General features: G+C 42.5%; 2 protein-coding genes across 3 annotated transcripts; one reads left to right on the forward strand and one right to left on the reverse strand.

Annotated features, from left to right (window-relative positions):
• Nucleotides 1-416: 416 nt before the first annotated feature.
• fzr1b (fizzy/cell division cycle 20 related 1b) lies at nt 417-6,027 on the forward strand. 2 transcript variants are annotated; one of them, XM_044220884.1, is made up of 14 exons: nt 419-630; nt 985-1,156; nt 1,464-1,565; nt 1,687-1,750; nt 1,906-2,033; nt 2,232-2,314; nt 2,402-2,585; nt 2,740-2,805; nt 2,920-3,022; nt 3,287-3,468; nt 3,627-3,860; nt 4,550-4,654; nt 5,195-5,287; nt 5,631-6,027. In XM_044220884.1, exons 2-14 carry the CDS (start codon nt 1,079-1,081, stop codon nt 5,670-5,672), a joined length of 1,464 nt encoding a protein of 487 aa, XP_044076819.1. In that variant the 5' UTR covers nt 419-630; nt 985-1,078; the 3' UTR covers nt 5,673-6,027. The 2 variants fall into 2 exon arrangements, with proteins under 2 accessions (XP_044076820.1, XP_044076819.1); XM_044220885.1 differs by lacking the exon at nt 1,464-1,565 and having other exon boundaries at nt 417-630.
• Nucleotides 6,028-6,538: 511 nt separating this feature from the next.
• Nucleotides 6,539-16,670, reverse strand: LOC122887557 (importin-13-like). Its single transcript, XM_044220882.1, is given in 22 exon segments — nt 6,539-6,697; nt 7,359-7,540; nt 7,710-7,799; nt 7,896-7,954; nt 8,201-8,267; nt 8,344-8,396; nt 8,476-8,572; nt 8,693-8,830; nt 9,566-9,646; nt 10,898-11,044; nt 12,249-12,383; nt 12,488-12,514; nt 12,592-12,773; nt 13,064-13,211; nt 13,709-13,829; nt 13,974-14,140; nt 14,281-14,422; nt 14,534-14,674; nt 14,754-14,943; nt 14,946-15,393; nt 15,639-15,764; nt 16,410-16,670. Coding segments are annotated over 22 exon segments (2,895 nt in total). The 5' UTR covers nt 16,479-16,670; the 3' UTR covers nt 6,539-6,612.
• Nucleotides 16,671-16,893: the final 223 nt, after the last annotated feature.

A 16,893-nucleotide genomic window follows, 5' to 3' on the forward strand; every position in this document is an offset into this window, starting at 1 on the left:
AATGTTTTATATGTTACATGGGCTATGCATGAACAAGTATATATTCTTTTAGTTTGGAATATACTGAATATTCTGAAACGTTGATCAGTTCAAAATCACATTTACAGTATGAGCAATTGTCATAAAGTTAAAAGTTATGAAGCAAAAGGCTGAAAAACTAAGTTGAGTATCAAACAGAACATTTATGGCCTCATTAAATTAATACGTATTTTTATTCGTTATTTTATTTTCTATTATACACTAACATCCATGCCTTATAATGATACCTCTGCTTGGAAGCACTAGGTAAATTATTTTGCAGTGCAGCAGCGCCACCCTGTGGCCACATAGGGAATAACCACAGTGCGACTTGCAGTGCATGCAGAGAGCATGTACCGCCAGCGGGCGCCGCTGTTGAGCCACGCACTGCGTTGACTGCACAGACAGCAGAAGTCAACCAAAGAATTTCTGCTACAGCTGATTCGGTCGCCATCTTTGTCGCGAACATAAACAACACCAGTGAGTCGCGTTGGCATTTAGATGTACCGCCGTCATTTGGGAGAAAGCGAGCACAGTGTCCCCGCTACAGCGCTGATCTTTTCAACCGAAGATGACAGTTGATTTGGTCACCTGAGCCACCGTGTCAGTCGGGTAAGAGAGCCTCGCTGTCGAGCAGCAGGGTCGTCAGCTGATGTTACATCGCTTATAAATGGGTTGTTGTGTGCGCGAGCATGATACCATGACAACGGTGCGGCTGTCATTAGCGCACTATGGAGCGATTTTTACCTCGATATCTGTCTGCTTTTATGCGAGCGAGGAACGGCAAATGCAGACTTGCTCTTTAAACCATGTCACGGATAACATTAATACCACCTGACATGCACAGACACCATGCTAACCAGGCCATTTGGTGTGTGGTAACCCAGCAAAAAAAGAGCTGCTTGTATCTTCGACCTTCTTCGCATTGCTTTCTGTTCTGAATTAAGCTTTTTTCCCCCCCTACAGAGATGGGGATCCAGTGTGGATTTCCTCAACGGGAGGGAGCGGAGGTTTAAAGGGGGGGGCGGGGGCGGGGAGGGCAGCAGAGGGGCCTGAGGAGATGGACCAAGAGTACGAGAGACGGCTGCTGAGGCAAATCAACCACCAGAACCTGCCGACAGAGGCCCGCCTGTCAAAGGTGAGATACAGAGAGTGATAGATAGGAAATCATGTCTATGAATGCTGGTTTAAGGAACAGACTGAATTGTGTGTGTGTGTGTGTGTGTGTGTGTGTGTGTGTGATACCTGGGTGATAGTCTTTATCTCCTGTTAAACTGATATGGTATAATTCAGTTCTGCTTACCCACATAGTATTGTATGAGCAGGGGCTGAGCTAGACATTTAAAGGCCCCGAATAATATCGCCAACCTCTTTTTCAAAATAGTAATAACCCTGCTGGATTTTTTTTTTTTTATGGTTTTACTGTCTCTCTCTGACCATCCCAGTGTGTAAGTGCTACCTGCAGTCCTGTCAGTGTTAAGTCAGGGGACCGCTTCATTCCCACCCGTGCTGGAAGCAACTGGAGCATCAACTTCCACTATGCCAATGTGAGCAGTTAGTTCTTCATCCACGCGGTCAGCTAATCACTCGATCATTTACACTGCCCCACAGAAACACACAGCTTGGTAATCAAAGCTATGTCAGAAACTGACTTCCTTTTCTCTGCAGGAGAACTGTCGCTCCCCGAATCAGAACCATAAAGCAAAGGATGCCAGCTCGGATTCAAGCAAAGGTCAGACATGTTTTTTCAGTTTTTTTTTTTTTTTTACGCCTAGTTGTACTTCTTCTGAATCATCCCAGTTGTCTTTTTTTTTTTTTTATAAAATCCTGAGCTAAATCTCTGCACCACCTGTGTTTCCATCACCACTCTCACTGCCACCCCTCCAGATGCTGTGGCGTATGCTGCCCTGCTGAGGAACGAGTTACTGGGGGCAGGGATAGAGACTGTGCCAGACCCTCACACGGACGACCGGCGGCATGCAGTCCTCCCTCAAGACTCTCACAGCCTTTTTAGGGTACGAATCATTAAAAAAAATAAAAAATGGTGAAATCAAAGATGCAAAATCCCAGATTTTCTTATGAATATGTTGATGTGGCTGACATGTTTGCTTCATAAAAACATATCAACAACATCAGTTAATATAATCTGTGTGTGACTTAACTGTAAAATAATCCCCAACTATAATTCTGCTTTGTGTGTTCGTCCTCCACAGTACACTGTCCACACTAAGAGAGTGCCTTTCAATAGCGATAATGAAGTCTCACCATACTCCCTTTCTCCACTTAGTAACAAGAGGTATGACACATCTCACGTGCTGCACACTGAACAGAAACAGCTGTCAGATAGCTTAGTTTAACCCGTTTCTTCTCACTGTGTCTGTAGTCACAAGCTGCTCCGCTCCCCTCGTAAACCAGCCCGCAAGATCTCCAAGATCCCCTTCAAAGTGCTGGATGCTCCGGAGCTGCAGGACGACTTCTACCTCAACCTGGTAGACTGGTCAGCGGGCAACTTGCTCAGTGTCGGCCTGGGAGCCTGCGTCTACTTGTGGAGTGCCTGCACCAGCCAGGTCAGAGGAGGACTTAAAGTCATTCGTTTACGGTTTTATTGCGGATTTTCTTCTCAGTTGTCAGCTGATGCCTAGAAGGGAAGGACTATAGTCTGTGTCTAATCTGCCGAAGAGAAAAATGGAAAATGAATGTACTTTGTGTCCATCTTAACAGGTGACAAGGTTATGTGACCTTTCAGTGGATGGAGACTCTGTTACATCAGTTTGTTGGAATGAGAGGGTGAGTCTACAGCTTATTCATGACAGTAGTAAAAAAGAGAAAATTAACTGCGTGTAGTAAAGAAATAATGGGAAAATAACTGTGTGTATGACTTTATGGCTCTGGTCCTTTCAGGGGAGTCTCGTTGCCGTCGGAACCCACAAGGGTTACGTTCAGATCTGGGACGCAGCAGGAGGGAGAAAGCTGACCAGTCTGGAGGGTCACTCAGCACGTGTAGGTCAGTCGTAACTGCAGTGAAGTGGAATTACAAACTGCTGGTTAAAATCAGTTTGAGTCTGCTTTTAGCAAAACTAAAGGGGGGAAAAAAAGGAGAATCTCCTAACAAATTTTTATTTATTTTTTTAAAGAATTTTGAAATTCCAACATATGCTGTGTTTTGTACCACCGAACATGTGTTATTATCATATCAAGAAACACCAGATGGATTCTTGACAGCCACAGTGAAATATGAGACCCACCCCTCTTACCCTTTGTGCCAAAGGTGCCCTGGCGTGGAACGGAGAGCAGCTGTCTTCGGGAAGTCGGGACAGAGTGATCCTACAGCGGGACGTCAGAACCCCGCCTTCTGCTGAGAGGAGGCTGCAAGGTCACAGACAAGAAGTGTGTGGTCTCAAATGGTCTCCTGACCACCAGCACCTCGCATCCGGAGGCAACGACAACAAGGTGAGAGAATCTAAAATGGAACTTTTTTGTTAGCGACTTTTGAGCGAATTAACCTAAACTTCATTCTAGAGTCGTGGAGGGTAGCATCCTGATCTGTGACAGCAAAAGTGAACACATTCAAGCTTTGAGATCCCGTTCCTTGTTGTCTCCTGCCCCAGTTACTGGTGTGGAACAGCTCCAGCCTTCTCCCTGTGCAGCAGTACAGTGACCACCTGGCAGCGGTGAAGGCCATCGCCTGGTCCCCCCACCAACACGGGCTGCTGGCGTCGGGGGGCGGCACCGCCGACCGCTGCCTGCGCTTCTGGAACACACTGACGGGTCAGGCGCTGCAGAGCACAGACACCGGCTCCCAGGTCTGCAACCTGGCATGGTCCAAACACGCCAACGAACTGGTGAGGGGACACTCACGAATGCACATGCCGCCTTGGAGATGCAAGCTCTATGCGCAGATATTGGCCAGTTCTTCAATTCAAGGATAATGGCAATATAATAAACGATAAAATGTTGTTTAATAATAGGTAAAAATGAATACTATCCTTCTTAATCCATTAATGTAATAAATTAAACAATGTAATCACATCTTTGGGGTCTGGCTGACCCCCTGTATAATGTTGTTATTACTACATTATAAGGCTAGGCTAGTGTAAAAATGCATTACATTACCAGAAAACAAATAATATGCTCACAGTGTAGAGATGTTACGACAGTATCTAGCAATTAATTAACATTTTTATTGCATTTTTGTGTAAAGTAGTGGGACATTTTGTAACATTTTGACCAGTTAATATACACTTAGTTTCCAATTATTCAGTCCATACGTACGATCACATATAATTCCATACAATATCTCTGCAATAGCAATCTACTGTATGTGAATCTTACTGTATAATGTTCAGTTTTTGTTTTGTACAGTGTCAGAAAGGTGCTGATTCGACTGTATAGTAATGTTTGAGACTGTACTGTAGGTAGTGTGGGTTTTGTACTGGATTGAAGTATACCGAGAGTTGTTTCTATATAAGACAGTAGGGCCCAGTGCAGCACTACAGAATTCCAGACTAAGTAGAAGTGTTTGTGTTTACAGGTGAGCACTCACGGCTACTCTCAGAACCAGATCCTGGTGTGGAAGTATCCGTCACTAACACAGGTGGCCAAGTTGACAGGACACTCCTACAGAGTGCTGTATCTGGTAAGACTGCAGCTTGAAATGAATGGCTGCGCATGCTCAGCGTCAGTGTAACGGGACTACCAACTCGTTCCTGCCTTTAGTTTCTGAAATGCATAGGAAATATACACCAATCTTTTCATACATTTATCCAGTGGTGGAGGAAGTATTCAGATGCTTTACTTAAGTATAAGTAGTATAAGTTTAAAAATACTCTGTTACAAGTAAAAGTCCTGCATTTAAAATCATACTTAAGTAAAAGTACGTAAGCATTATCAGAAAAATGTACTTCAAAGTACTCATTGTGCACAGTGGACCCTGAAAGTGCAAGTATAAGTAGCATTGAAACACTGGAGTAAAGTACAAGTACCTCCAAAATTGTACTTAAGTACAGGACTTGGGTAATTGTACTTTATCACTATTTCCAGTAATGTAGAACTTTTCTCACTCTCATTTTCTCATTGTTTTCTCTCAGCATTACCATTGTCCATTTCCCGATATACACACACCAAAATAAATGTTCACCCTTTCACCAGTTTTTCTCTCTTCGTCCTCCCTTCTCAGGCTGTGTCACCAGATGGGGAGGCCATCGTTACAGGGGCTGGGGATGAGACACTACGTTTCTGGAACGTCTTCAGTAAGACACGCTGCACCAAGGTACACTATGTTTGTCAGTTACAGTGCCACATCTCCATTATATACAGGTCTGATGCCTTTGTTGTTTGAAGTTACTGAACGATATCTTGAAGGTACTTCTTTAAAGTAATTCTCGGCTCTCTGAGGGCCCCGTGTTGATAAAACAACAGTGTGAAATTTTGCCCTGATTTCTCAGCAAAATCATAAGAACGTGACAAAGGCTGTACAATGTCTAATTTTAAGTTCTTGAATTTTACCAAACAATTCATTTAAAATTCTTTGAAATTAACATTCTCTACTGTAATGGAAATTGTGCACATATTTGAATGTTTTTTGACACTATTTAATTTCCTTCTCTTCCCAGGAATCAAAGTCAGTGCTGAACCTCTTCACAAGAATACGATAGTGAACATGCCGGGTCAGGACTGGTTTCAGGACTGAACTGTGGTTGAAATGCACAGAGTCACCAACAACACTCACAGACTAGCTCTTAGAGCCCTCTCATCTCAGCACCATCTCTCAGTGCACCAACCACCACTACAGTACTACTTCTCAAATCCACTTTTTCTACAGAGGATCCAAACTTCCAACAACAACTGCCATCCCTCACAGTGATGTCACTGATTAAAAAAACAAACAGTCTATTGTCAGGACACGTTGTCTGCTTTAAAAAGTCAGTCATCTTTTCTGTTGTGGAAGTGATGAAATTGTTTTATTATATATTAGCAGAAGTAATACATGTACAAGAGTTCTAAACTATATAATGTAATCGCGTCACATTTTTAAAAGGCTCTCCTTTGCAACAGAGAGAAGAAGAAGCCTGGCTAGGGTGTTGGAGGAGGGGGCGGGGTTTCTATATTTTGATAATGTGTGAATATGATCTACAAGCAGTAAATAAATAAGTGAACACTCACACACACACACACACACACACACACACAGTTGCTCATGCAGCTGCAAAGAATGAACCGTTTACTGGTGTTTTGTCAGATGGAGTAGAGCTAGAGTGTATCCATGCCTGGAGATAAGGAAAAGGCAATGCGACACTTATTTCTTTCATTTTATCCGGCTTTGCAACTGGCAGAGGTATTTTATAAAAAAAAAAAAATGGTGCACAGAGGTCCACTCATCCTAATAACTGTCCACTTCATCTGTGTTTTTGCTTTAGTTCAGTCCAAGTGTTGTGGTTTTTGATAGTTCAGCGTCACCTGCACAAGTGAACATTCCATTTATCATTGAAACAGATTCAGATTTGGGTTTGGGTTTTTTTTGGGGGGGGGGGCGGTCTTTCTCAGAGGCTTACTTGGGAGGAAAAAGTCAGCACGCTACCAGCTCAGTCTAGTAATCTAGTATCCGGACCCCTGCAGGCCCCGACACAGCAGAGAAAACTCCTTCACAATGTCCTTCACACGATGCTTGTTGGTTTGCTCCCTGGAAGAAAGAACAAGATGGAGATGAACTTTGTCGAAACATGTCACTATATTTCACTGTATTTTGTGCACATTTTGACACAAATCTGTCATCCAAGTCTATGATTTGTGATGAGGATATACTTTATTTCCTAAACTAAAAGGGACAGTAATATGGAAAACATTATAGCCATTATGACTGGCAGTACAAAGTGTGTTTGAAGTGGAGCCGTATCCCCATTATTACAACCAATTATGCTTTTTATTTGGTGTAAATCAAGAAATATTTCCTTTTCAATCTTACAGACCCAATTATTTTCAAGGATATAAATCACATGCTTATAATAGTCATGACAAGATAGAATTTGTCTCTATGTTATCAAAGGTGTCTGACCAGGGAGAATATCACAGTAGGTGTGATGTGGATGAAGATCTATGACCTGATGTGAACAGATATGGAGCAGTAAACAGACTAAAATATATATTTTTTGTTTTGTTACCACTAAATGACTGCAGGTTTGAACTTGAAGGTTGTTGGTCATTTTGCTCTGTTGAAAGAGGAGTTTTCTTACAGTATTTTCTTTCTCTGAGGCATTTTGAGAACACAATGCATTTTTGGTACACAGTTTTGGTGTTTGCTGCATCAAAACAATGGAGGAAAACTGTAACGCGTATATTGTTACCTTAGAAGCTGCTGACTGAAGGTGTGCTTCTGCTCTGTGGAGACCTGGGCGGAGGGGAATCCTGGGGTCTGCAGTGTTTCTTTCAGCCACTGGGACAGCAGAGCTGGACAGTGTCTGTTCAGACTCAACAACACCTCAGAGAAGTGCTCTGTCAGACTGCGAGGTGACCCGCCTCCAACCGCCTGAGACAGAAATAAAAACATACAGTATGCTTCCATTAGAAGACAGTTTGAAATTCAACTAAATCTCAGGAATAAAATGCATGCACTGGTTTAATAACAATAAGTTACACCGGGCACTAATTATGCATTTTCTCATATCTAGTTGTCTTGTTTCTAATGGCTGACTCACCTGGAGTATTGTCTCGGTCAGAAGCTTTCCATCCCTCTGCAACACTTCACCAAGCGAGGGCATGTCTTTACAACGAGGCAACAGCTCTGTCTGCCGGGGACAGGGCAAAAATAACAAGAATCTATGAGCTGATGAGTTGAAATGAGATCAAAACTATAGCTTATGCACATTTCTGTCTCGACTTACAAAGAACAGACTGGCAGCTTTTACTGTGGGTGTCTCTGGGAACTTCAGCGATAGAATCCCTGGAGAAGGAGAGAAGAGGATAAAAAGATGTTTTAAATGAATGCTTCAGCTAATGATGGTTGTCTCAGGCAGAATTTCAAGATCATGGGGGAGGGGGGGGGAGAAAAGTTAAGTGTCTTGATTTTGAACACAAATTGCACTGAATCGAACATATGTAAAAGGGGTAAAATCAGGACCTACATTTGATATTGAGTCATATCGGTGAGAATGACCTGTATACAGTACAAGCATGTAATAATACTCACCACAGTAAAACAGCGCTTTAACATCAAACTGGTCAGACAGGTACAAATCAGGCTTCCTTTTAAGAATCTAATGGTAAAGAATAACAAATTGATTAGGCAAAGTTTTCTGTGTGCATAACAATGGACAAGAATACTCAACCCACCTGAGCATGAAGGTGCATAAACGATTCTGCAATGTCAGGATGATCCCGTGGACCTGTAAAATAAATATAACTTGAGACAAGATAAACCTATGTCTAAAGATAAACTGAAATTTCTTTGCAGGTGTTTGTTACCTTGCTGAAATATAGTAAGTGTGGCAGAAGTCAACACTTCAATAAGGCTTTTGATGTTAGAGATGTGGTGTTCCTCTCCAGCAAATATGTGAACCATCTAAAAAAAAAAAAACAACCCCAGAGAGAATGACATCTGATGCCAAAAGCATGTTAAGAGTCTTCATTACATTTGGAGGGATAATGCTTTTATTCAGGCCCTGATCTGTGGGAGGAGTACCTGCCGTGCCAGGTCCAGAGCTGAGGCTTGTGGGAAGGCGCTATAGATCTGCCCCAGCATCTCACTCAGCTGAGCCACCATGGGCCCGAAATCATGTAGGAGGGTTCGAACTGACTTATCAAACACTCCACACACTGCCTGGAGGGAGGGGAAGGGAGAGAGCTGTGAGTGAGTGAATGTGAGCCTATGGAAGCCCTAAGAGGCGAGTGAGAATGATTTTTTTTTCTGGTGATCCATTTTCTGATCTAAATGGTTTTCTCTCCTGTGTTTATGACTTAAGAACAGGTGATATAGAAGGTTTTAGCAGGTAAATTTTTTTCATTCATCTTTTCTTTCAGGTGAAGCACCAATTAAAATATATTTCTAACCAAAAGAAAGACATGACAGTAATGTTACATAACTTGCTAGCACACAATCTATGTACCTTGTGTTTAGAGTGCATGGAGAAATTAAAACTCACCTGGAAGAAAACATGAATGCGTTTAATCCTAATTAGAACGTGGGGAAGTGGTGCACTTCAGCCTCTTGTGGCTGAAATGCGTATTACAACAACAAACACTAACAAAATGATCCTGCCAAAAAAAAAAATGTTTTCACCTGCCAAAACCTTTTTCCCCCGACCTGTTTCACAGATTACATTTTTTTAAGGAACTTGGAAAGATAATCCTGGCAAAACCTTTTTTTTTCACCTGTTCTTAAGTCATAAACCGGAGAGAAAACAGTTAAGATCAGACTTAGAAAATGGATCACCAGAATTAGTTTTTCTCACTTGCGTATAGGTCAGTAAACGCTCACAGATAAATCATACATGCACAGACACACACAACATCATACACATATACATATTTATGCCAGCAGTAAAAACCCTCCTACCTCGACTACCTCCGAGTCATCAAGCCACTTGCTGAGGATAGTCTGGATCAACGTGAACACTTGCTGTAGCACAACGACAACCTAAAAAAGAAATTAAATAAAATTTCTCCACACTTGTCAAGCAGTACATTGGAAATTGTGAAAAGAGCAATTTCAAATAAGTATGTTTGGTTCATTTCACAAACCACTTTTTGACTGATGTATTAGGGAACAGTTAAGGTAATTTCATGCTTATTTTCAGTTCACAGTAGCAAAGATACAGTGGCTGGTATAATATATGATAATGCTAGCCCAAGAAGCCCAAGAAGTGCCCACCGGCTCAGAGGGTAAGAAGAAAGAGGAAAGGCATGTTCAGAATGCACTCTCAGCCTGTGGTTATCCTACTTGGGCTATCAACAAAGTTAAAAGAGCCAAAAAACAGGACAAAAGTGTAACTGAACCAAGAAGGAACGGTGTCTCCATTCCTTATGTATCTGGACTGTCTGAAAAACTACAAAGGATCTTTAGACAGCACGATGTTCCTGTCTTCTTTAAACCAGGCAACACTTTAAGACAGAAACTCGTTCACCCTAAGGACAAGTTACCCACACAGAAACAGAGCAATGTTGTCTACTCCATTCAGTGCAGTGAGGAAAACTGCAAAGAACGGTACATAGGCGAGACCAAACAGCCACTTCACAAAAGACTTTATCAGCACAGACGACACGCTAACTCAGAATTACAGAGCGCCGTGCATTTGCATTTAAAAGCTACAAACCACACATTTGAAGACAGCGAGGTGAAGATTCTTAGTAGAGAGAAGAGTTGGTTTGAACGGGGCGTCAAGGAAGCCATTTTTGTGAAAAAAGAGAACCCCTCTTTGAACAGAAATGGTGGTCTGAGATTTAATCTGCCCAAAGTCTATCAGAGTGTATTATCACCTTGGTCACGCCTATCACATGCTAATCAGGTACTTAACAGTGATGAAGTAGATGCAGCCAGAAAACAATAGGCCTGATTACTGATTACTGGGCCATCTTGAAACTATTAGGTCAGATTCAGGTGAAACTAGCTATTAACAGATACTCAGGCAGATTCCTTCCTGAGGGCAGGGCTTATGTAACTCAGAGTAGCTTAAATTTCCAGTTCCCGTCCAATTTTTTCACAATTGAGAATGACTTCCGGATGGGAGCCGAAACGTCTTGATTCTGAAAACAGTGTCCAGATGACTACGACTGAAACCTTTTCTACGATAGAACACTCCTGGACGAATGAGGGACTACACCGTCTATATGATAATGGAGTTAGTGGTACACATGTCCATAGGTACACAGTTTTTATGACTAAACTTACTGGATTATGTGCGCTCTGTGAGGGAGTAGGGCTTGGGCTAGATGCTCCCTCTAAGCTGTCTGCTTGTCTGTTGATGTCCAGAGTGGTAAAGAGACTGGACAGCATCCCCAGGATGTGGATGATAGACTGTTTGTTAGTGGGATTAGGCTGTAGAGGGAGACAAGGTGGATGGGTTTGATATGTAGCCTTGTGATGAAAAGATACTATCAAATGTGACAGCGGTTGTGAGAGCAAAGAGCAATTTTATTGTTGTTACCGTAAAACTTGTGTCAAATGCTGCTACAAAAAGAAGCCACTAGTATCTGAGTCCCTGTCAACAGACATGTCAGACACAGACACTGAATCCTGACCTCCTCACTGACTGTCACCCTGCTGGATAAGACTGTCAGTGAGCTCATTAAAATGTATTTTATCTGTACTCTAGAGGAGTAGTGTTCATTAAGTATTAAATAAATCTTAAAATTGCAATAATAGCTCCTTTTTAAAGATAATCATTCTGCAGTATACTTATATTTACATTAATCAATGTAAACTTTTACCAAATCTTCTTACTGTATAATATATTGTATTGATTTGAAGTGTACTTATTACAAGTGAAGTCATATTACTCATTACCATACTTATATTAAATGCAACCAACTGCTTGAGTAATAGTCTATTAAAGGTATAATGTTTAAAATTGCAATAGCTGGCTTTTTAAAGCTAATCCTTAGATGAAGAAGATAGTTATTAATAACACAAACATATTCACATAAACTTATAGGGTACTCATATTTTAACTGACTGCATACTTCTTTTGGTAACAATTTCAAATTGCGCCATATAAAATTAAAGTGTAGTACTACTAACTGATGTGCTATTGATTATGAGTATACTTATAATAATATACTAGACTACAACTACTGTAATATTATACTGACAAGATACTGCAACAAACATGAATTTCTTAAAGCAATTGAGCGAGTATTCTTAGTAATAGTATATGAAAATCCACTTTAATTGTACCTTTATTTAAGCTTTTCAAAGCATACCTTTAAATAATATATAAACTGTTCACCATTTTTGAAGATTACCCTAGCTTATAAATGAAGTAGTACTGCTTATTAGTACACTTATGTTAAGTACAGTGAAGTACTAACAGAGAAATAATACACTTTAAAGTGAAATACAATATTAACATATTTTTGTACTTAGATTTAGCACCAAAATGTGCTTCAAATGTACTCACTGTGTTTAATATAGTGTACTTAATTTACCCAATTTGTACTTGGGCACAACCACCTCTACCACATAATTATTTTAATATTCGTGGGGTTTTGTGTAGAAGTTGCACGAGTTTCTTTCGATGTACCTCCTGCTGGGCCAACGTGTCCAGCTGCTGCACGTGAGGAGTGATGAGAGAGTGAAGTCTGACCAGAATCTCCTCTTCCGGCAGGGCGGACAGGAGGAAACCCAGAGCCTGCATCAACCACATGCACTGGCTGCTCTGCACACAGACACACAGAGACACACACACCGTACATGTCCTCACAGAGACGGTTGTTTGCAGAATAGGAAAGAACTGGTGGATGTTGAAGGCTGTTTACTCACCTTATGGATTTCTTTCAGCAGCACATCCTACAGAGGAACACAAGCGTTAATACAAAGACAGTCATCACACCGATGGTACAATAAAAAAAGGCTGCGTGTCCGACCTGTGACACAGTCAGGATGTCCTGAGCGTAGGGGCCGAGGTCATGTCTGCACTCCCTGCAGATCCTCTTCAGAGTGGATACGCTGGACACAGACAGCTCTGCCTTCACAAGGCCCTGAAGCACCATGGGTAATACGCCACCCAACATCACTGGGTGGTCAGCCAGCCACTCAGCCAGGGATCCTGGCCAACAGGAGAAATTCAGTAAGGGGTTACATGTGATGGATAGTGAATGTAAATGGGTTTGAGTGCAGACCAGAACACAAAAATGTAGATATATGGCAATAACCAATCATGTTTGTAATTTGTAAAATTCTGCCTTAATGTAAAAAGTACATATAACTGATACCCTGGTGACTGAGTCTTGGAACTAGGATACTAAAAAATCAAAATATCAAACAAGTAAGAACGATTTGTGAGAGATTGTTACTGCTAACAGGGACACAACAGGAAACATGTGTCTGGGTGTGTACCTATGGTGTACATGACGGTGTCAGCCAGCATAATGTTGCTGATGTTGATTCTGGGGATGAGACCGATAAGACCAGGGATAACATCAGAGTAGTTCACATCTATCGTCTCAGCTATGGACTGGAAGCCAAATAACAGGGCCTCTGAGTCCTGAAGACGGAGAAAAACAGAGTGTGATATTAGGTCGAGAGAGGGGAAGGGGAAACACAGTCAGGAGGTGGCAGGTATACAGAGCTACACACAGATAGGAAAGAGGTTACATTTGCTTTAAAGACAGATAGTGGATGTACATGGAAACAGGTCTATAATTATGTAAACCACTGCATATAAAGAATTCAATTATACTTTAGTGTCATTTTCTTTACTTGGCAAGAAAATACAGGAGACTTTGTGTAGCTTATACCAAGTGTAAAGTAGATATATTTAATATAAATATGTATCAGGCTAAAAATGAAGATTGGGGGATTTTGTAATAAAGAAAAGTGGGTACACTGACACAATGGATTTACATACTATCTCTGGATATTATCCACTGTAGAACATTTCCTGAGTATGCTGTATATGATGATACTCATGTGCAGTGTTTGAATAAGCATTTCATTTTCACATTAAGTGTTCCAATGGGAGTCAGTCATTAACTACATCACCTGCCATACTGCTGACTGTTGGGGGTCCATCAGCTGTCTGCCCAGCCTGTCATAGAGGTTAGTGAGCAGCTCTGCCCCCAGCATTTCATACACATACATCAGAGTGTCGGAAATGTCCACTCTGAAATATGAAAAAAAATGTCGTTATTCCAAAATAATACTGTGTGTAACTGTGTGTAATATAATGAGACAGACATTATGAGGGAGCGCTAAAATCCAATTTCAGAGCTCCTTATTAAAAACGTCCTTTAGTTTTGTGTCTTACCTGTAAATTCTGAACTGCTCCTTGTCATCAGAAGACCAGGAAGCGTACTCCTCCTGGGGAGGATAATGAGATTTATGTAGTAGTACGTCCACCAGTTGGAAGTAAACCGGCCTGTAGACCTGCAGGTAAACTGCCTGCTTCTCCTCCTCAAATGACAAGATGTCATCCTGAATGTGCAAGAAAAAATTAGAGAGACAGTTTGGTGTCTAAATCACACACTTTCATATTTAATGCATACATGAGTAACTTAGTAAACTGCAAAGAACCAAACCTTTAATGTACAAAACATCTCATTCCTTCACCTTACCTGCAGAGTGTACCAGAAGGTGAGCGTAAGGGAGCTGGTGGTCTCACTGACTGGGTAGTGCCCAGGGATGCCGGTACAGAAAAGAATCATGTTAACCAAAGCCAGATATTCTTGCCAGTGCTCCACCTGTTCCAACAAAACCCTGTCATACACAAACACGTTGATCCAAATTAAGAAATAAAAGCCATTTTCTGAAGCCAGGTTATAGGATGGCAGTGTGTGTGTGTGTGTGTGTGTGTGCATCTGCGTGTACCTGGAGTGTGTTTCTCCCATAGCAACAGCAATACGACAAATACCATGTGTGGTTTCCATGTCCCCATCCTGAGCCGCTGACTTCAGCTGGTCATGGAGCCCCAGCACCAGAGGCATCAAGTTCACCAGAGCATCAATGTACCTGCACACACATGTTCTGATTCACACACCTGAAAGCTGACTGTGACCTTAATGAGTTTGTGATCCAGCGTGTTTCTCACCTCTGGCAGTCAGGCTGTGAGATGGCATTAACTATCGTCTCCACAGCCGTGTCGAACAGCTCAGGGTTGGACAGCGCAGTGAAACAGTCCTGGACCAGTTCATGACTCTCCCCTAATGGCACGTCCAGCCCCACCCAGCTGGAAAGGCAGCGCAGCACCTTCTCCTTTACCTCGTCCGGGAGTCCTGGCTTTGGAGCAGCTGGCGCAGCATGGGACACGCCACCGCCCACTCCCCAGCCAGGGCCTCCCTCAGCTGGCCACGACGGGCTTGAGCCAGCCGGCTGCTCTGGAACTCCTCTGGTAGTACGGTGAGGAGCTCCAGCAGCGCGAGGCAGTGTGCGTGAGGGTCCTGGGTGGCCTCTGCATCAGAGCCACCTTCAGAGTCAGGCTTCTGCGGTTGGAAGGCCCTCACCATGTCTGCCACTGGCTGGGACCAAGCTTGTGGAATTAAGTTAAGAGCCATAGCGGCCAGGGCTACACACAGCCTGGTTAGCACCATTTTGGGCCCCGAGGAGAAGTGTAGGATGTGGGAGAGGAGCTGCACCCTCAGGCTCTCATGCTGGTCTGTGGGGAGGTCGCTCCAATGACGGGAGATCTTCGAGTGGAGGGTGCTGGCGCCAAAAAACTGCACCTCTGGGAGCTGCAAAGAGACAGATACTGTAACGGATGAAATAGCTGCTATAGACATTTACTAAATATACATTAATCTTTGAACTCAACACATTTAATATATATTTATATACGTTTTGCAGCTCTGATCAGCACTGACATCTGGCCAGTCTTTCTTAACTGCATTATTCTGCCTGATGTACTTGTACACTGCAATAGTTGCAAATGTAGACTTTGCAGTTGCAAAGATGTCTGAGCAGAAGCACAACAACAGACCTTGTCAGGGCCAAGCAGGGCCCAGCAGAACTGCCATGCCTGTGCAGAGACCTGGGCCTGGGTCAGCCACTTCTGGGCCACATTCTTACGCTCCATGTCCGGGTCAAAGTACAGCTGGTAGAGAGCCTGGAGGAGCAGAGAGGGAGAACCAATACAATGGGGAACAAAGATGAGGATGAGGATGTCAGAATGGTTCAAAGTCATAATGAAGTTCAACAATCAATATCCCCATATTTCCTATCCACTTTGACTGAGGAGGTATAATGACAATATATGCATCTGTGTTTTATCTTGTGTAACAGGGTGATACATGACAAGAGTCATTTTAAATTGAATTGCTGAGTTGCATTTACAGCAAGCATTAGCCTAATAATAATACATGCTGGACGACCAATTATTTGAATAGAGTAAAGAAATGTGTTGTCATGGCAACTAATCCAAAGCACATGGTCTTAGTTATTATTAGGACAGCATATGCTTATAGCTGGTATCATGTTACAGAAGGTTCAGTTTGTCTGATCTCCCTGTTAAAGTACAATTAACAAACTACCGTATTCTGTTTGACCAAACTGCTGCAGTTTTACTTTTACTTAATATATAATAAAATATATCCATATCAATATGAGACGATGCTGCAGCTCTTCTCTTTGACAAACATATGCATTCAAATTAGCTTTCCTGTTTTGAATGGTATTACAGAGGCTCCGTCTGTACGTCCAACTCAATAAACAGTCACCCAGTGAAGTGGCCGATTTCTGACAAGCAACTTACCGACTCGACATTCTCCACCGTTAACTCCAACTCCACCGGGCTGTCTCCCGGATTGGCTGGAGGCTCCATCTGGCGCAACGTGAAGGTGTCTCCCCGTTGCCGTTGGATATCCTTCAGAAATTAAAGCCTGCTCGGTAAAAAGAAGCAATTAAAACGAGGAGACACTGTCCTCTAAAGTGTGTCAAAGCACGCTGGCAGAGGACGCAGCGGGTCATTCAGCTGTCCATACAGTAGGCACATGTGGGCAGTGCGCTCAAGCATGACGACATACTGACCTCTGTGGGGGGCTGAAAAGTTGTTGTCTCACATTACCACCAGCAAACACTGACACCTGTCCACCAATCACTGTTTAATGTCCATACACTAATATTGCAGCAAGCCTACAATAATGATGAATACAGTCAAACTTGCTCGCGGCTTGCCAGTGTGTGTTCAACGCTACAGCGCTCTACAACAGGCGCTCCTGACGCAGGCAACTGCGCCT

This window comes from Siniperca chuatsi, linkage group LG13, assembly GCF_020085105.1.
Source record: "Siniperca chuatsi isolate FFG_IHB_CAS linkage group LG13, ASM2008510v1, whole genome shotgun sequence".
In the NCBI taxonomy this organism is placed as follows: Eukaryota; Metazoa; Chordata; class Actinopteri; order Centrarchiformes; family Sinipercidae; genus Siniperca; species Siniperca chuatsi.